The following is a 22141-nucleotide window of genomic DNA, read 5'->3' as shown; positions in this document are numbered from 1 at the left end:
TATAGCGATGCAGATGATCCGCCTGTAACTAAATGCAAAATATACTGCTTAAGTTTCAGTCATCCTTTGTAGAACAAATACATATGAACAATAGGCATAACATGTTAATTATAAACAACATACTTTTCATTAATTCTTTGTCTGTTTTACCACCACTTTATTCTATTAAGGGTCGCGGTAGGTCCGAAAAACAGGAAATCATACCTAGTGGGACTTTTTACTATCTACAATTAGCCTGACTGCATGTACATGGAGAGAACATGCAAACTCCACACAGAAAGGACCAGGACTGCTCCACCTGGGAATTAAACCCTGGACCTTCGTACCATGTTGGTGATATGGCCTAACAGGTTCCCCCTAACCCCACAGCTTGTGTCTAAAATTGGATTACCATCTGCCAAACTGTTTTTATTTTATATGGGTGTTTTATTACTTTTGAGACACACTGTATAATGTAGTACATTTAAATGATTATTAGTTATTCATGTCAATTTTTTACTAATATAAAGCCATTTTTTGTGTTAACAGAGTCAAATGTGATTTTCTGAGACACATGTGGAACAGGAAGGGTGCTTTATAAAGCCATTTAAAGAAAATATGTTTAAAGAGTTTAATGTAAAAAGATAAATACACTTAAAAATTAAATGTTTTAATTTGGTTATTATCTAAGGTGACCATATTTTGGCTTCAAAAAAGAGGACGCTGGGGCAGAGGCCAGCACAAGGTAGAGTGACTAGAATATTTACAAATACCTTTACAAATGCCTATATGGCCAGTTTATTTTCTAAACGTTTACCACATTTTACATTTATTTTCATAGCGATAAAATAATGACTTGTCAGTTGTTCTGATGTGCCCTGGTATACTTTCTACAGATCTTATCTTTTTTATTGGTCTTTCATTTTTTAAACAATTATGCATAAAAAACTTGCAAGAATTTTATTGTATGACCAAAAGCCCTGAAGTAACTCAACATACAAGCCATTACTTACCTTTGTCCAATGGCTTTGCATTAGTAAAAAAAATCTCTTTACATTTGCAGTTTGACCAGTGGTTGGGGTTATACATAATCCATACCTGTCAAGTTTTGGATTTAAAAATAAGGGAAATTTTCCGCCGCGCACTTCGAGCCGTCCCACCAGCCCAACCGAGGTTCAGTATCCCTTACATTTTAAGACAAGTTTACAAGAAATCTAAAATAACTTACAAACTACAATTAGATTATCAGAATCTGATAGGCCTACCTTTGTTGACACTGAAATGCTGTGGACATTCCTACATATGTAATCCTTATAATACAGCCTAAATGAAAACACAAAAGGGAATTGAAGCACATTTATTTATTGTTCATATTTTCAGCATATATACACATTGCTTGTCTTAAAGTGACATCGCTCCTTCCCCAATGAGAGACACTAAAATCGCAGTTACAAACCTTACAGAATGCATAACTCTGCCCCATCCTGCTCCTCTTTAGAAAGGTAAATTCGATATCCCATTTCTCTAGATATTTACATGCAGTCTTTACTTTTTTGGCAGAAATGCCCTCTCTCTCCTTGCATCCATCCATCTCTCCCTGTTCCAGGTTTGTTCCCGCTGTCCGCACTAACCTGCCTGGGTGGCAGTTCTCACGAGGTTAGTGACATTTCAGTTTGGAGAGGCACAGGAATGTTTTTTAAAATTATAATATAATACGGGAAATTTACAGGAAAATACTAATACGGGAGGACGGCGGGAAAGAGGGGTAAAATACGGTAGTTTCCCGGCCAAAACGGGAGACTTGACAGGTATGCATAATCAGTGATAGGGCATGTACAGGTTCAATTAATTGTGACGTGAAAAAAGGCAGGACATACAGAGAAGGATAAATACATACAAGAACATATAAACCATGTACGGTAACGTATTAAGCACATGTCAACATGAAAGCAAACAAAAGTCTTGGCCATTTTTTGCAGTTTATGAATACAGTTTGAATACATTTATCTCCCATTCTGTCCATACACATAAATCATTGTTTAATGTGAAACACAGTTCATGTGCACTAGTCCAGTCATTATAACTACGCATATATTTACTTGTAAGTTAATAATGGGTCCTGGTAAATATTTTAAAATATAATAATGTCTGCCTTATAAAGTTTTAACAATATATTAAAATAATTTCTTGATATAATAATAATGCATTATATATACGGTAAGAATTAAGATCCCATGGCTTTTTGCACACTTTATTATGTTTTACACTGACATTTACACTTTTCATGAAAGCAACATACAATGCAAGCAATTGAGGGTTAAGGGCCTTGCTCAGGGGCCCAATAGTCTTCTGATTACTAGTCCAGTGCCTTAAACACTGACCTACCACTGCCCTTTTTAGTTGCTTTTGAGTGGATACAATTGCTATTTTTACCCATCAATCTACATGTAATCCCCCATGACAAAATGAGTTTTTCAAAAATTAAATAATAAAGTTATATATAGAATAAAAGAAGTATTATTGAATATAAAGTTATATTTATAAAGTTTGATTTATATAATTGAATATTCACAAAAAATAAGATCCTTTATTTAATACTTTATAGAAGCCCATTTGCCAGTTATTATAGCTGCAGGTCTTCTTGGATACATCTCTATTAGCTTTACACACCTTGATTATCCAGTTTATTCTATTTTTCATGACAGATCCTCTCAAACTATGAGATTAGACAGCAAGTGTCTGCTTTTTTAGGGTGACAGTTGGGTTCTTTCTTACTTCCCTGACCAACATCCTTGCAAACTTAACAATTAAACAAACTGGATGCACCTGACAACGATTTGAAAAGCCACAGCAAATGTTTTGAATATTTTTTATTTGAATTTTAATTTTTTTAAACTATAAAAGCATATTTTTCCTTTGTCAGTATGTGTAACTGAGTGTAGTTGTGTAAAATGGTAATTACATCTACTCATAATGTAAGTAATACAACCCCAAATCAGAAAAAGTTGAGACAGTATGGAAAATGCAAATTAAATAAAAATGCAGTGTTCCTTATATTTACTTTGACTTTTTTTTTACTGCAGACAGTCTAAACCCAAGATATTTTATGTTTTGTCTGCTCAACGTCATTTCATGTTGTTAATATACCTCCATCCCTGCATTAAAGGTCTGCAGCACATTCCAAAAAAAGTTGGGACGAGGGCAATTTAGGGCTAGTAATGAAGTGAAAAAACTAAAAAATTATGTGATATCAACAGGTGATTGTAATTATGGTTTGGTACAAAAGCAGCATCCAGGAAAGGCTGAGTTTTTGATAAGCAAAGATGGCCAGAGGATCTCCAGTTTGTCAACAAATGCGTGAGAAAATTATTGAAATGTTTAAAAACAATGTACCTCAAAAAGGGTGCAAGCTTAAGCTGAACGCCCCTGATCTTTGATCCCTCAGACGGCACTGCATCAAGAACAGCCACTCAACAATAGCTGATATGAAGTACATGTGCAATGAATTACTTTGTCAAACCTTTGTCAAGCACTACAATACGGAGATACATGCACAAACGCCACTTAAAACTTTACTGTGCAAAAAAGAAGCCTTATGTTAACCATGTCCAGAAGCGGCGCTGTTTTCTATGAGCTCTGAGGCATCTAGTATGGACCATCACACAGTGAAAACGTCAGATGAATCAGCGTTCTAGGTCTTTTGGACGCTGTGTGCTCCGGACCAAAGACATAAAGGACCATCCAGACAGTTATCAGCAACAAGTCCAAAAGTCAGGGTCTGTCATGGTATGGGGCTGTGTCAGTGCCCTTGGCAAAGGTAGTTTACACTTTTCTTAATGCAGAAAAGTATATTGAGATCTTAGAGCAACATATGCTGCCCTCAAGAAGTCATCTTTTCCAGGGACGTCCATGCATTCTTCAACAAGACAATGCAAAACCACATGCTGCACACATTCCAATGGCATGACTGTGGAAGAAGAAAGTACAGACCAGACAAAACATGAAATATCTCAAGTTCATACTGTCTGCAATGAAATAAAAGTCAAAGTAAATGTAAGAAACTCTGTGTTTTTTAATTATTTGCATTTTCCATGCTGTGCCAACTTGTTTCTGATTTGGAGTTGTAATAACAGTATTAATACAAATAACAGGTATTATTCACTGTTATAACATTTCAAACAATTCAATTCAATACTCAACCGATTAACTGAATTTAATAATAGGGTTCAAACACACTAGACACATCCATGCTTGATTAAAGTCAGTCTTGTGGAATCTAAACATCATTAAATAGAACCTTTCCAGCAATGTGAAATAAGATAAAGTGTGGCTATATTAAACATTTCTGCAAAAAAAGTGTTCCAAAAATCCCTTGTGTGTTGTTAAAGTGTGTTTAAAAGCTCTTCAGTTAACGAAAGCTTTTGGTCGCAGTTGTTGCTGCTAAAGTGGTATAACCAGCAATTACGTTTAGGGAGCAGTTACTAATTGATGATATAAACATTGCATAACCTTTGTCCTTTGATAAATTAAATGATCATTTACACACTGTTCTTTCTCGTTTGTTCCATGTCTTATTTTACCTATTGCATAATGTAAAAAAAAACACACATTATTGATAATAATAATAAAAGTAACCTAAATGTAATTACTTTTGTCATATTTTTTTATTTGTTATAACTTCTGCTGTAATTGGTTTTCTTTTTACCCATTTAGTACCTGTTTGTGTAGTCTGATTTTAATTTGTCTAAATATCCTTTAGTCCACTCAAAGAAGATGGGTCATTGTTAAGTCTGGTTTCTCACAAGGTCTTTTGTTCATAATATTTAGGAAGCTTTTCTTTAACAATGTTAGCAGTATATATCCTACACTAACTGTCAAAATATGATTTATGACCCCTGATTTATGACCCCTGATTTATGACCCCCTCTGTGTATGACAGACTAGTTTTGATTGACAGATCATTTTGACCGACAGGCCATGGTTCCTCACAGCCCTCTCCCTCCCACCCCATACACACCCCATTCTACTCACACCCACCCCAACCACAGACCCCCACCAGCCCCACACATCTCTCCCTACCCCACCTCACAATCCTTGAATGGCAGGTAATGTTGACTGACAGAACAAGGGCCTTTTAACAGAACAATGTTTTTTAACATCAAAAGTTTTTTATGGAGCCCCAATGCTGTAACAATGTCTGTATGTAGTGTTTAAGCATTCGCATACTGATGAATTTCTAGGTAAAAAAACTTCAAAATGTGTATCGTATGTGTAAATCAGACACTTTTTAGATATTCAACAGGTACACCATCTGTAGTTCTAGTGTTTGTGATACCAATTTGGTTTTGTACCAAGGAGAAAAAGATAGACAAAGCATTTGACGGTAGGCTTAGCAAGTATTTTAAGGAAAGTTAAAATAAAACAATTTGATTCTCTGGCTTACGATGTTTGTAGGGGCTGTATAATGAGTGTCATGGCATGCCTTATTTTGTCTGTTAAAAGAAACATCAAACACATACACCTACACATCGCTCCACACTACTCATACACAATAGTGGTTTAAGTTAGTGTTTTAAAGTATGCATCGTTGATTAATGCTAACTAAATATAAAAGTGTATTTTAAATTAAATGTTTAATAAACAAATACATTAGAAACTTTTAGTTTTCTTCACAGGCCAACACAACATCATAAACATATCCACACACCCCAACACCTCAAGGGCTCATCTGGCTAGGTCACCTCATAGTTTCTAACATCAAAAGTCAATTAGGTGTGATGTCTCTATATATGTTAATGTTTAAGGTTTAGGTTTAAGGCTAGGGGTTATCTTTACTACAAAGGATTTGCAGATGTACACCCCCACCCCACAAATGGTGGGCACAAACACATTTCCAAAGGTTTACGAAACCCCATATCACACAGACTGCTAAATCTTTTTAGATATTTTACAGTTACACCGATTGTTAGTTCTTGTGTTCGTGAAACCAAACTGGTTTTTGCACCAAGGAGAAAAAGATAGACAAAGCATTTGACTATAGGCTTAGCAAGTATTTTAAGGAAAGTTAAAATAAACCAATTTTATTCTCTGGCTTACGATGTTTGTAGGGACAGTATAATGAGTGTCATGGCATGCCTTATTTTGTCTGTTAAAAGAAACATCAAACACGTACACCTACACATCACTCCACCACTACTCATACACAATAGTGGTTTAAGTTAGTGTCTTAAAGCCAACATCATGATTAATGCAGTCTAAATATAAATTTATATTTTAAAATAAATGTATTTATGAAACAAATAAACGTGAAACTTTTTCTTCACAGGACAATACACAGACACACACACACTCACACACCTATTGTTAATCTGGTTAGGGCTCAACTAGATCTCTACATTAAATGGTTAATAGGAACAGTGTGACTATATGTTAATGTTTCATTTGTATTTATAACAATGTCAGGATGGCAGCCAGGTATGGTGTGTCTTTACTTCAAAGGGGTTCCAGACGCGTATTCTCAACCCACCCCAACAAGTGGGGGGTCACAAACAAGACCCAAGGTTTATGACACATAGTCCATATAGATAGGCCAATCGACCACAAAATATTTAAATATGTAAATGTTAAGAGGTGTGTTCCAGGTAAAACAGTATGTATAGCCGTTGTTTCATAGCTAGTTCACAATCGGTCGTTCAAGACGCTAAGACACCAAGATGCCATTTGGAAAATCTGCAATGGACTCTAGCATTCTTGGTAAGTGTGTTGCTGGTACAACCTTTCTACTTATTTCTGTTGTTATTTCTGTTGTAAGAATTTCGGGGGTGTTATAATGTTTTTCTTACTTAACAGGTTTTTTTTATTGTGTAGGCACATCTGAGCTTGAAACAATCCAGGCTATTAGAAGCATTGAAGGAATATCTCAGCTTTTTGAAGGTCTGTTTTCTGTGTTTGTAACATTTAATTGTTGTTGATGTTTATTTGTTATTCAAACATAATATTTCATACATTTCTACAGAAACAGCTGACATATCCTGTTATGTACAACCACTTGGTGAGTTATGATTCATGCTGTAAATTGTTTGTATGTTAATGTGTGATGCTAATTATATGTTCTGTAGCAGGGCTAACGCGACTGGTTGAGTCTACGGGGTTGTTAACACCCCTCGGTTTTGCTGCCGTAATTGACACGCCCCCGTTGGCAGTATCGCGGGACACTGCATGCGGTAACCACGGACACACGTCAGACAATTTTAACCCCTGTTCGACTAGCAGCCCTGAGGGGTCACAGAGGTTCCAAAACCCGCAACGGCTCGACGGTGAATCGACTCTGCGTGGAAAACGCGTTTGTTCCGGTATCGTCGATGTGCATGAACAAAATCCAAACAGAAAACGTCTTAGATGGCTAGACGGTTGCGAACGAGATGGTAAGAAAATACATACGAATTACTATTTGTAGTTAGCAACTTAAGGTATGTGTGTAAAGTATATTAATATGTAATTGTTTTTAGATTTGAACGACGAACCACTGCTGGTGCAAGCCCCCCGCGTTGACACAGACCAGAACAACTTTGAATGGACTGATGGACTGTTGAAAACGTGGAACGATAATAGTTTTACGGACTTTGATTCTACGGTCGTACGGAGTTTGCATCCAGATGTGCAGCACGGAGTAAGAGACCCCGCCGAGGATGATTTAAAGCCTAACCAAAACCACGAGAGGCTACACCAGGTTAGCGCCGTTAATTCTACAAAGTTTAAGGAGTTGAGTCTGGTACAGAATGTTTCTAAAATAGCCATCGAGCAACGTAGACAAGCCGCGCTAAAACGTAAAACAGACAATACTTTTCGAAAAGAAATTGCCGACTTAAAATCTACGATTTCTAATTTAGGTCACGTAATTGGAGATATGCAACAAACCAGCCCCGGTTCTGGACTGCTTTGCTTGGGGGGGCAGTAAAACCTAATGAGGGGGCATGTTGATAGTCATGTTTTTGAAGCCAGAAATATATTCAAGGCTTGATTTGTGCATGAATGATGACAGCCAAGCTATTGATACTGGCTTAAAGTGATGTATGAGGTAAAGAAATAAAAATGCATGTTTTCGAACTTAAACTTAAAACCCAATGATTAAAAAATACATGTTGATTATGTAAATGGAGAAAAAAGATTATCTAATTGTATTTCATTTTAATACGCCCCCTTAATTAAATTGCCATTACTAATAGAACAACTCTATTTCTTGAAAGGCTTTAATACAAATTTAAGTCAAAGCTGACAAATGTACCTACACACAGACTGAGAATATTCAAATGTGGAAATAGGAATGAGTGAGAATATTTATATTATTGGGAAATTAAAATATAAAGAAAACAAAAGAATACTAATTCTGTAAAAAAAAAAGTGTTTACCAGTATACCTGCCTCTCGCTCACACTAACAGAACATATACTGCCGAACTGAACTGTTTGGGGCAGTCTGCCGATTTTTATATGACTCAAAGAGCCAATCAGGAATAAGCAAGGAAATATCTTCACACTGTAAAACAAAATGCATTTTTGTGATTGGTTCAGAGATAATTTTAAAAATAGCCGTTGCTTGCATTGTGCTTGGGGGGGCAAAGACACAATTTGGGGGGGCAATGCCCCCCTCAGCCCCTCCCTAGCGCCGGCCCTGCAACAAACTATTTCAAATTTATTTGTAGAAAATCAAAAATTACGGAAGGAACAGGCTTCACACAATAGCAACGTGTACAATACATTGTACAATTTAAACCGTTTTTTACAACTAAAAGTATCATCGTTAATACCCATAGCAGGTACATCTGGTTCTAAATAATTGTTGTCGTTAGTTATTGTTGTTGTTGTTGTAGTGTTAACTGTTGTTGTTTAAAGGTTTTAAATAAATCAGGCTCAAACAATACGTATCAACATTATTTTGTTATAAATAAAATGGCGTCTAAAAGGTTTTTGGGGTCAGACAACGACACATGCGATGACCCCGCTTTTAAAATTTTCCAGCAAATGTCTCACGACGAGCAAGCAGCTTGTCTAAACCATCAGTATACAAATGCTATAAATGTTATACAAAATATTGCACAAAACAGTGTTAATAATGCCGATAGTAACACCCGTGTTTTTTTGCAAAATACATTGGATACGTGGTTAACAAACAGTAGTGGTCAAACTTCACAAGAAACATCCGCAAAACGCTATAGATTGGCTAGTAGTTGCGAGCAAACGATAGATTTAACATGTAATGATACATTTTTTGAGACCTTCCAACATATGTCTTATGACGAGCAAGCTGCGTGTCTAAACAATGAGTATAATTTGTCTATAGCCGAACTAGAAAGTAATCTGCAAAATAATACACAACACATAAACATAGAACAGACAGGAGGCGGGGCTCAGTCATATGGACACACGCCCCTCGATACAACAGTTCCTAACTACGGTCTGTCGGAAAGCGATATAGCTACGTTGGTGACAAATGGCGGCGTAGTGGGTGATTATACCGTAGTGCCCCAGGGTCTGTTTAACAGTGTTGTACTACACAGATCATTGAGTTTACGTGATGCGCCAACCACTGATATGGCGTCATACACTTCATATATACACAATACACTATCAGAAATTGTATCGTTATCCAGGTTGCTAGCTGGTGATGGTGGTGTTATTGACATTACTCTAAGAGGTGGTAGTTTAACATCTGATGTTAACACGGTGTTGTCTTCAAGAGACGGTTACAGTGTAGATAGGTTTTCAGATGCTATTAAAAGAGTTATGCAGAGCAATCGTTGTATTAGAACAGACGATAGTTTGGTTTTGATTGTCTCGATAGCCATGTGTAAAAATGGTTGTGTTCGTCGTAAGGTTCGTGACCTAGCACATAACCAGGTGATTGAAAAAAACAGGTTGAATCTTTTCTGTCCAACAAATGTCTCAAATAACTTGTGCTTTGCAATTTGTATTGCATCATTTCTAAACCCAAACGCCACATATAACACGTTAGAAACTATAGCCAAACAACTGCAGACAAATGCTGGTTTTTCTCAAGATCATAGAGTCGGGTTTAATGACGTTGGTCGTTTTGAATGTATGTATGGTGTTAAGATAGTTGTTTTTCACAAGGGTGTTTCGGGTGATTTAGAGAAGTATCAAACTAGCGACAGACCACAAAACAAGACGGTGTTTTTGTACCTCCATGATGGTCATTACTACATGATAAAAAATTTGAAAGCGTTCATGGGTGTGCCGTATGTTTGTACGTTTTGTTATAGGGGTTACACAAACGCCCAAGATCATAGCTGTAAATTTCGCTGCGATGTGTGTCAAGACGCATTGTGTCACACACACCGCAAAGTTGTCAAATACTGTGACAGTTGCTCTCGCTACTGTAAATCTCTATACTGTTATGAACAGCATAAAAAAAAAAAACCGCAGCCCCACGTAGGTGTAATGGCTTCTTCATGCGATCTCACAAAGTATTGTAAAAAATGTGGTCGTCGTTACCATGTTAGTTTGACAAAGCCCAAACGCCATAGGTGTTTGTCTGACCGCTGTATTCATTGTGGTGAAGATTTAATTTCAGACACCAAGCATGAGTGTTACATACAGCCACTCAAATTAAAAGAACCCAGCGATTCGTACATCTTTTTCGACTTTGAGACACGATTTGAAAACGGTAAGCATGAAGCTAATTTTGTCTGTGCTATTACATTTGACGGTGACGAATTCACGGCTGAGGGTTCTGACTGTATAGAGAGACTTGTCAAAAAGTTTAGACAGCCCAAATATCAGGGCTACACATGGTTAGCACACAACGCCGCTGGTTTTGACAACTTCCTGTTATTGGAATATTTTTCAAAAGTGGGGATTGCGTTAAAAATCACAATGATGGGGTGTAGACTGATTGCGATGTACGACGAAACGTATAAACAGCGTTACATAGACTCGTACTCATTCATCCCTATGCGTCTGGCTAAAACAACATCGGCCCTAAATCTGACCTGTGATGAGAAAGGGTATTTTCCACACAAATTTAATTTAAAGTGTAATGAGGACTATGTAGGGTCGTACCCTGAGAAAAGTTATTATGGATATGACACAATGAATGACAAAGACAAACATGAGTTTGACGAATGGTACAACACTGTCTCTGGTGGTGTGTTTGACTTTAAAAAGGAATTGCATGTTTATGGACGGAATGATGTCGTTTTACTGCGTGAAGCTTGTATCAAGTATCGTGACGAGTTTATTCAATGTACAAAGCTTGACCCATTCAATTATACGACGTTAGCATCCTGTTGCATGGCTGTGTACAAGACACATTTTCTCCCGAAAGACACGATAGCACTGACACACAACAATGCGTACATTACTCAACACAAGACATTCTCGAATGTTTCGATCGAGTGGCTTGAATACATTAAGCACACACGAGACGTCGATATACATCATGCCCTAACTCATGGTGAAATGAAGTTTGGGGCATATTATGTGGATGGTTATTATGAAAAAGACGGAAAACGAAAGGTCTTAGAATTTAACGGATGTATGCACCATGGTCACGAATGCCGTTACAGACCGAATCAGGCACATCCGATGTCAAAAGTGTTGTATGGTGAATTGCGAAAACAGTTTGACTCCAAGGTTGAGATACTTGTTAGGGCGTATGGTTTGGATGTTGAAGTTATGTGGGAATGTCAGTGGGTAAAAGTCAAGAGGTGTAATTCTAATGTCGCAGCATTTATGTCTAATTACACAGCCCCTGAACGACTCAAACCAAGAGATGCTCTCTTTGGCGGTCGAACAAATGCTTACAAATTGTACTACAAAGCAAAAAATGGTGAGAAAATCAGGTATGTAGACTTCACCAGCTTGTACCCCGCCTGTCAGGCCAAGAAAATATACCCGACAGGCCACCCTCAGATAATATTTAAAGATTTCCGCCCTCTTGATGAATATTACGGTCTAGTCAAAGCAACTGTACAAACACCAAGAAAACTCTTACACCCTGTTTTGCCATACCGATGTAATGGCAAATTAATGTTTCCGTTGTGTCGTACTTGTGCTGAGATGGAAAACCAGACACATACATGTGTGCATAGCGATGTTGATCGATCCATCACGGGTACTTGGGTCAGTATTGAATTGTTGAAGGCTATTGAGAAAGGATATGTGGTGACAAAAATCCATGAGGTTTGGCATTTTCCAGAACGTTCAGAGACATTATTCTGTGAGTATGTAAAGACGTTCTTACAGTACAAACAGGAGGCTAGTGGTTATCCGGCGCATGCTGTCACAGAGGAAGATAGGGCCGAATACATCAGGGACTATTTTGAAAAAGAAAATATTCAACTGAATCCAGACAAAATATGTCTTAACCAGGCTCGTCGATCTATTAATAAATTGTTATTGAATAGTCTGTGGGGTCGGTTTTCAATGAGGGAAAACTTGCCGGTCTCTGAACTGTTGGCAGATCCTGAACGATTTTCACAGCATATCTTTGGTGATGGTTATGATGTCAAACACTTTTCATTTGTGTCTGACACCACAGCGTTGATACAGTGGTGCTACTCAGATGGAGACAGTTGTCCAACACGTGACATTAATGTGTTTCTTGGTGCGTTCACAACCGCGCACGCCCGTTTAGAATTGTACAATTTAATGGATAGATTAGGTGACAGATTGTTGTATAGTGACACTGACAGCGTTATTTTTGTTTCTCGTGAAGGTGATTGGGACCCGCCACTGGGTCCATACTTAGGTGATTTGACAGATGAGATTGGTGGTGGCGATCACATTACTGAGTTTTGTTCAGGCGGACCTAAGAACTATGGTTACCTTACAGCCGGCGGTAAAACTTGTATGAAGGCTAAAGGAATCACACTTAATACTGAAAACTCAAAAGTCATCAGACTCGACACACTCATTGATCTTGTTGATCATTATTTGACAAATCGCGATAGTAGTCGACACATACTCGCTCGGGCAGACGGTATAGTGCGTAATAAAAAGAACCTCACACTGAAAAATAAGTCAGTAGTGAAGCGTTTCAAAGTCGTGTACAACAAACGTGTCCTGTTGTCTGATTTTTCAACGCTTCCCTATGGATACTAAAGACGTTCATGGCTATCGCGGTGTTATAGAGGTTGATGGTTTTGATTTCAGATTACAGCATCCGTTTTCATGTGTAATAAGCGGGCCATCAAATTCCGGAAATTTTTTTTTTGTTAAACAGTTGATTGAGCGTACTGATGAGTTGATTTCAAAGAAAATAGAGAACATTGTATATATTTATGACTGTTGGCAGCCTCTTTATGATGAAAATGTTAAAAATAAGAAATATTAATTTTGTTCAAGGAATACCGACATCACTAAATGATGACACACTTCTACCGCTTAACAGGAATAATTTGTTAATAATTGACGATGTTATGAAAGATGCTAGCAATAATACAGAGGTGGAAAAGGTTTTTACACAGTATGTACACCATAGAAATTTAAGCGCCGTTTACCTAATGCAAAATTTGTTTTTTCAAAGAAAATCTAGCAGGACAATTAGTTTGAACACAAACTATCTCATATTATTTAAAAATCCTAGAGACAACAATCAGATTTGTGTATTAGGTAGACAGATGTACCCCGGCAATACCAAATTTTTCATGGAGTGTTTTCAAAATGCTGTAAGTAAACCGTTCGGCCACCTTTTGATTGATTATAAAGCAAAGACTCCTGAAAACTTTCGTCTCAGAACAGATCTGCTTTCAAACACACCTGTTGTTTACATCCAGAAAAAACTTCGCTAGACCAACATGTCGGACAGACTATATAAAAACCTACCGCTTCTTAAACTTTTATTTAAAGCTAAACCGGCGCAGAGACGTGTTATTTTACAAACAGCATCTAATGAGCTCATCTTAACTCTGTGTGAAGTAGCTCTTAACGTTCTTAACGGTACCATACCTCTCACGCACAAACAATATCGTACGTTAAAAAAGAAAAAGACTGACATTAAATTTTTTGCTGATAAAAAAGTTTGCGTTTCACGGAAAAAGAAAGTAATTAATCAGAAAGGAGGTTTTCTTCTACCATTGTTAAGCGTTGCTTTACCATTTATAACAAGTTTGATAACATCCAAACTGTAAAGATGGAGTTTGCTGAAAAATTGTTTCTGGTACCGCAACACCAGCTGGATACGTTAAAGAACGATGACAACCGAGGTGTTATCAGTAAATTTGTGGAAAATGACTTGGACGCGTCGATTAGAAATATTTTGGCTAGGAGTGATCTCGACCCCCATGAGAAGGCCAAGTTTTATACGGCTGTCTTGCAGAGATATTTAGCTGTTGCTAAACACCGTGATATGGAGACCAAGACTTTAACACTGGCGTTACCGCTCGTGGATAATGTTAATAAGGAAACAAATGTTATTGACCAGACCGGTGATGAAAATTCTGTAATCAGCGATGTTCTTAGAAATGTACCAGCTCGAAGTAGGCGGAATGTTCAGTATGTTTTAGATAAAATGTCTAAGTCAAAAGATGTGTCTTCCTGGAATGATTCGGGAGAGTTTGTCTTAAATGGACGTACGATCCCTGGGTCACATATACTGGACCTGGTAAAAAGCATCACTGCCCCACACAGGGTTAGTGATGATCGTAGACCACAGGGTTGGGGTGAGTTTCTAGAGGCTTTTGCTGTTTTAAACATACCTCTTTCTACAATACCAAACAAACATGTCAGACAAAAAATTTATTTGTTAAAAAATAAAACGCCTGCTGATTATGCGACGCCGTTGAGCGACGTATCACCTGTTAAGACTGTCGAAACCCCCAGATTATTTGTCTCACCCGCTCTAGATGGCAGTAATTGGTTAAACTTTTAATTTTCTTTTTAAATGTTGTATATTATTTGCTGTGTATATTGTTTACATGTTTATGTAAATATTCTTTTTCACAATGTTTGAAAAACAATAATTTGTTGTTTACTGTTGTTACATTATATATATTTGTAAATAAATGAGTCTGAGTTAATAATAATCTTTGTTTGTTTGTTTTTTATTTAACAACTTTTACATTACACACAGAGAATATGTTATACAATAAACATCTCTCCTTTTTTAACATGTTGCACACAATTAAACAATCTGTTTTTACAAATACATGGATACATGTGTTTCACAAAAGTTGACACCATTTTGTCATTTTTTTACTAAATCAAAACCATATTTGGACATCACTTCTTCATAACTGTACCCTTTAGCCATGTGATATAGAAAAAACACACAGTGTTGACCGCATGTGTTTGATGTAATGGCTTGTACTTGTCTGTTAGAATAATATTGTGTTATGCACGAGGTTTTAAGAAAATCACTAATCAGTTTAGAAAACATTTCATAGTCTGGAGCGTTTCCAAAACTGTCAAAAAAACACCCAACACGATCTTCGTTTATGTATACGGCTAACCAGTGTTCGCCAGGAAGATCAGATGTGTGTGTATTAATAATCGTCATTGTTGGTAATTTCCTTATGACATTTGTAGGTAATTGGTCGCATGCTAACACACCGAGAAAATATGTATTGACGGCCACTTTATCCATGACAGCTATCAGTTCTAAAGTATTCATCAGTAAAAATCCACCAAAACTTGTCTTCGGTTAGACACTTCGATGATACTATCAAAAACGGCATACACAATCAAATTTACGGTATGTGGTACTGGTTGTCTGAAACGGGCCTCCAATCTAATATTACCCGATTTGACCAAGGACACATGTTGACCGCATTCTTCATCAGGTGTGAGATTAAACGCGTACAGTGTGTAGCCCTGTAAGAATTCCTGTCTATTAATAGACAGAGCTTGGTTTTTCAAATGTCTTCCTGACGCAAGGGCTAACTGGAAGAACTCTCGCACTGCCGAGCCGGTTTGGAAATCGGGTTGATGTGGTTTAGATGGAAATTGTTGTCCGTCTAAATAGACGGCTAGAAACTGCAAATCATAATGTTTAAATGCAAATGGGTTCCTATTATAAACACCCGTAAAAGCCTGGTTTTCCACCATACACAAAATGATCGACTTTGGTAACGTTCCTAAAAATAAATTTTCATGATTAGAGACGCGTGTCCCAGCAGGTATTGAAAAATGTTTTACACACACTCTATCAATAGGGTATTTAGCGGTTGTCGACAACAAGGCCTGTGCATGACCCAGCCTTACACCCGGTGACACAGACACTTTTTTAACAAATAATGATGCTGAGAGAATATTGACTTTGTATGCTAACGCATCATTCCGCATTAGGCAAAATTCATCCTTACAGCGTGTCATTCGAATTTTTATATCAACACCATTAAGCATCAATTTCTCCTGAAAAAATATGTCGCTATGAATTGGGGTCAACAGTTCCACTACATTGCTACCATCTGTAAATGCTGCCCTCGTTGTCAAGCCTAGGTTGTTCCCTGCAGGGTTTGTTTCGTCCATATGCCCCGCCGTGTCCTGATAAAATAGCCCCGCAGAAAAAAACAGTTTCTAGGGTATCTTTCCCATAGTTGGCGAGACATTCTATTATGCTACGGTATGGGTATGTACTTGAACTCTGCGATATCAGCCTGTCGCCTAGTGACACATCGACCTGTGAAAATATCGTAGCACCTGGATAGTTTATCAACCCCACAGCTGCACCATCATCGATGTCGGTTCCATCAGGTCTTGTGATTTTAAGACGCAGGTACAAGAGTGTGTTATTTAGATCCGTATAATCTTCGCCATGTCCGGCTATGAAAAACTCCAATGGAGCTGTGTCGGATATTGCTGACAACGGCGGGATTTCGACATAGGTACTTTTCTCTATAGCTGTTTGTGTTAAAGGTACTGTAAACAAGTCCAGTTCTGATTTAATACACTCTTCAGACATACGATGAAGTAGAGCCATGATTAGAATATGGTATTCAAAGTCTTTCTGCTGAATGGGGCCCGCGTCTGTTTACCCTTTCTCTTCCTTTTTGACACTATGTGTTTTTTTGTCGTACGCTTGGTTTTCTTAGCAGGACAGCCCTTTCTCTTCCTTTTTGACACTATGTGTTTTTTTGTCGTACGCTTGGTTTTCTTAGCAGGACAGCCACGCCTCTTACCAGGTGGTCGTTTTACAGATTTTCGTGCCATCACCAACATGCCCGAACCATCTTGATTGTGTTTGTGTTCTGTCATACGCGACAGACCATTGCTGACAACGTCGCTTACAATGTTTTTAGCTGCTGTTTTTAGATGTGGTTTGGCTATACTAAATCCTCTCTTGAACAGCGGTATAGCCATTCTAAATAAATTTCTAAAAATCCCACCAAAGCCGGCGCCATACATTGCCGGACTACCTGTATAGCCCGGCATGAGGCCACCAGCCTGATTTTGATAGTAAGAAATGTAACGTTCGGGGTCCATAGCTTGTCTGTTGAAAGTATCCATTTTCAAAACCTAATTGTTTGTTTTACAGGTCTAAAATGTAGCTTTACAACCACTTTCCCGTAGCAAAAATGTACGTGTTGGTTCTGGTCAGTTTTCACTTCTATGGCGATATCGTTTATCTGTGTCTTTGCTATCGATACGTAGTGTGGATTGTTGTATCTAATAGTGACAGTATCATGGTTGTCCCCCGTTATATGTACACATCTTAACAAGGGTACAAAACTGTCACCTACCATCTGGTAATCAATGATGTCTGTGTAAACAAACAACGCATAGAAACCACCATAGATGTCGGCCGGGTGTGGCGCGTACTGTTTCTGTTCGACATCTGAATCTTTCGTTTTAACACCACACTCTAGTAAGACCCCAGATGTAAAAGCTAAAATGATGGCTAGTTTACCATAAAATTTCAGCCCTATATCATACCGCGTCTTAATAAAAACCTTGTGTCTTATTTGGTCATAACCAAGAACTATCGAATGTTCTGCTATATGAATGTTAATCTCGTCAACCAGTGTTTGTATTTTGTTATAATACCCCGTGGGTATCATTATTTTTGTTGTTTTACCCAATTTTTTGTCATTTACTCTAAATGTGGCATCTGTCTCGCAAAATGTCTTCCATGTTCGTGGGTACTGAAACTCTAACACACCTACTTCCCAGTCACCTTTTAAATCGAGGGGTTTAGTTAGTTTTGTTCTATAATTAGAAATTTGGTTGTCAGGGTACACAGACCTAGACGAGTTGCACGGCAAAGTGACACAAAAACTGTTGTCATCCATGTTGTCCAAGCATGTAAATGAATTATTTTGCGTAGTTACACATCTTTTAAGGCCTTTCTATGTCCACTACATCATTTTCAGAAACCCAACTGTTAAATTTTGATGGCCATCCTAACCATTTCACTAATACCATTGTTTTTTTACCCTGTTTCTTTTTATCTAAAATTTTTTCAACTTTAAACGCTTTATCCCTAGACATGTGGATTTTTTGCAACTCTTCTTCATAGAAACTACCTTGTATAATATCACCGTCATAATCTTCCAATCTATATACGGGCGGATGTCGTTGAATACATTCTGATATGGTGAAATACTCCTGTGTATAGTTCTCTTCATAGCCCTTTGTAAATGGACCCCTGACTTTAGAAATACGCACGACATCACCAACCTTGTACCTCAAGGCGGTTTTCTTGTCTAGTTTGTTTTGTTCACCATACAATGTTTCAAACACAATAGATTCATTTTCTTTTGTCACTTCGACAGGCTTCATTTTGATACTACGGTGGTAACTATCGTTGTAACCACGCATTATATCTTGTAAAACATCAATGTACCTTTTGGAATTTATAGCCGTTAGATATCGCCACATACGACTTTTTAATGTTCTGTTAAAACGTTCTATGACGCTGGCTTTTAGCTCGCTACCTGTGGCAAAATGTGTAATTTTGTTTTTTGCTACTAATTTTTCAAAATGTTTGTTGAAAAACTCTTTACCCCTGTCAGTCTGTAACTTTTGAGGAACTCTTGTTATGATGTGAGGCTTTAGGACCCAAAGATGCAGAGAAAAATTATATTTATTTACAATAAATAATAATTCTTTACAACACAAATGATAATAATTAAACAAAAACGGAAACTGGCAAAACAGAAAACGATTCGGGAAAGCCCGAACGGAGCCGCTGGCTTGCTGGCAACTGAAAAAAGAGAAAAAGAACAGAACAAAACACAAATGAAACAGTCTGCCTATGCGAGGCGCGAACCCGGGTCGCTCGCTCGCAAAGCGAATGCGTATCTCACCACACTACACCGTGGCTGAGACAAACGCTGCCCCTATGCCTTATAAGGAGCGTTTAAGAAAAGCGAAACCCCGGACACTGTCCGAGGAAATCGCGCAGAAAAAGGTAAACGCCTTTTAAAGCGTGAATAATCGGCTGTGTCACCAGCAAGGCGCTGGGAAGGAGCCGATCTACATGAAGGAAAGAAAAGGGGGGAGGCGCGGATTCGAACCGGGGTTGTGCCGTTGGTAATGCGGCGTTCAAACCGCTGAGCCAAACTGGCGCAGACGAACCCAGAATCCGCTTAGTGCCTTAAAGGGCCGCGGTAGTTGGAGCGAAGCGTCTAGCGTTAGCCCGATGCTACTCACGTTAGCCGGGCGCCTAGCAACGCTGAAAACAAACCGCAGCTCGCGGGCTGCACCAATCGCACCGTCTTTCCCTATAAAGAGAAATAAAACCCTCAATACCTCGACCTTGCGATCTACACACCCTTGCGCCCTTTTAGCGCCTGGGGTAACCGAACTGGCCCTGAAAAGGGTACGGGCTGGTGCAGTGCAGCATAGCCCAAAGAACAAAGAACAAAAGGTGCGACGCCTGCAGTCTGGCGACGCCCCCTTAAATAGGGAGCTCGCAGCTGCAGGTCGTTCGCCCTAATCAGCTGGCCTCCTATTTGAGGCCATGCTGTTCCTTGTTCTGTAACGCCTGCAACGCTGGGAACTGGTGTTACGTTCACCAGGCGTCGCAGGCACCCTAACAACTCTACCTTCTTTTTCTAGCACAGATGCAAATGCCTTTGAGACTTCCAAACCTGACTTATTTTTTAACAAACGGGTCCATGCGTATTTGCTAAATACGTCAATACACGTCAACATATATTTATAATCATCATTTTCCCTAGAATATGCACTCATATCAACAAGATCGGCTTGGAATTGAGAGTCAATTCCGTTTACTATAACCCTGTTTCTTTTGTAATTATGTCGTATGGGTTTGTGAAGTGTGTACGCATCCTCACCAGCGAGCCAATCTGAAACCTGTTGATCAGACAGACACACGCCTGTATTCTCTAAAACACCCCGTTTCAAACGATTTTTACCGCCTAATGAACCTGAATTAGCCGGTGTGTAATAAACAGTTCTTAAAAGATTTGCCATGTTGATAGATGACATTGCAGAAAATAATGACCCCAGATTTGTTTGTTTGACTGTTTTATTCAAAAATCACAATGTATCGATGAAATCTAGAAATTTTACACACACATCTACATTTCTCTCTACTAGATGTTCAACAAGTGTTTCAACCACTTTACAAACATTAATCGGCTTCATTGTTGAAAGTTTTATCACACAAATGTCTAATATGTATGCGCATAGGCAAAGCACATGACTGATTTTCACTGTATTGTCACTCGTAGACATAAGAGACAGAATTTTACTAACAGTCACATGGGCTGCATCGTTAGAATCTATACATAACTGTGTCAAATAACACCAATCATCTGACGTCGATTTAACAATATTTAATTGGTTCTTGAAATTTTGTAAACGTTTAGCATCAACAACATACATGCTATTAAACAATCTAAAATCATCCTCGCTATCGACAATACATTTATACAACAAACTTCTCAAATCATTGCTTACTCGATGTTTTAACAAGTGGTCTGCCAACCCCTGGAAGCCGCAAACATTCCCCATCGTGACTTAAACAGCGCTGCAAGTCTTTAAACCAGTTTTCCAACCGTCAACTGCGTCGGCTACAAACTGTTCGGATGTGTGATCAACCAGCTTTTCTCTTATTTCCTCTAGCTTTTCCACAATGTATGGCTCGCACTGTAATTCACAGACAACTGTTTCGGCACAACCTTGAATTTTTAGAAGTGGTAAACGTATTCCAACATGCTTTAGAAGTTCTGCTATGACATGTTTTAACCCCGGTGTGAACAGAGACTCTGTTATATCTTTATAGTATTTTTCAAAAAAGAAAATATCCGGCTCAAACAGACACGAATGTCGAAGTTGACTGGGGTGATTCACTTCACAACCGAGACATGTTTCCTTTAGTTTGTTGTCTATTATGTGTTGCAGGATTACAACAACGGCGGTCTTTATTAGTTTGAATGCTGTGCTGCATACTTGTCCATCCACATCATCGTTTGGCTCAGCTATAGCTTTCGCTTCAAGAGTGTCAACTATTGTTTCACTATCTTCATTACCATCTGGTAACTTCTGACGTCTAGATGCCGACCCCACCAATGGATCTGGTGAAAAAGCCGACGTCGATAGGTACGTCATATTCATATTTCCAAGATGGATGCCAAATTGATCCAGTGAGCAGTCGTCTGACAAGTTGTTGAACACCGCTGATTCATCATAGCTGTAGTTCACGGCTCCACGGCTCATGTCGATCGGCGCGTATTCAAGGCCCGGCCTTTGATATTTTCCGCACCATTCGGACCCATGGTTGTCGGGATGGTCTGCTGGAAGAAAATCCTCAAACATGTCGTCCTGCGTGATGACTCCGTCTTGATGTTCTACTCTGTGAATGTGGTTGATGTTTCTTTTAACAGCCGCTGTGGGTAGGCAATGATACTGTTTGCCCAACCCACAAACGTCATAAGCCCGAGAATCAAATAGGTTTATTTTAACTTCCTTAAAGTTTTCGCGATGCCTACTGTCATATGCATTGACATATCTTTTTCTCCTTGGTGCAAAAACCAAAATGTTTTCACGCTCGCTAGAACTAACAGTTGGTGTAGACATTTTAAAGCTTTTCTCTTAGAAATCCAACAGTGTGTGAATGCTTAAATACTATATACATCGTCACAGCATGGGTTTGTCATAAAACCATTGTTGTTGTGTGTGTGTGTGTGTGTGTGTTTGTGTGTGTGTGTGGGGTTGGGTGGGATAGGGTGTTTTGGG

General features: G+C 38.4%; 1 protein-coding gene across 1 annotated transcript in view; it reads left to right on the top strand.

Annotated features, from left to right (window-relative positions):
- Window positions 1-22141, top strand: part of LOC134314748 (signal-induced proliferation-associated 1-like protein 2) — a 183989-nt gene that overhangs the window by 96040 nt on the left and 65808 nt on the right. Inside the window, exons 14-17 of the mRNA XM_062995441.1 lie at window positions 529-569; window positions 6847-6912; window positions 7098-7403; window positions 7488-7805. Coding sequence (XP_062851511.1) covers window positions 529-569; window positions 6847-6912; window positions 7098-7403; window positions 7488-7805 — 731 coding nt within the window. The remainder of the gene's footprint in view (window positions 1-528; window positions 570-6846; window positions 6913-7097; window positions 7404-7487; window positions 7806-22141) is intronic.

This window comes from Trichomycterus rosablanca, chromosome 5 (assembly GCF_030014385.1).
Source record: "Trichomycterus rosablanca isolate fTriRos1 chromosome 5, fTriRos1.hap1, whole genome shotgun sequence".
Lineage (NCBI taxonomy): Eukaryota > Metazoa > Chordata > Actinopteri > Siluriformes > Trichomycteridae > Trichomycterus > Trichomycterus rosablanca.
Note: the sequence above shows the minus strand (reverse complement) of the source record. Positions and strands in the feature narration are given on the sequence as shown.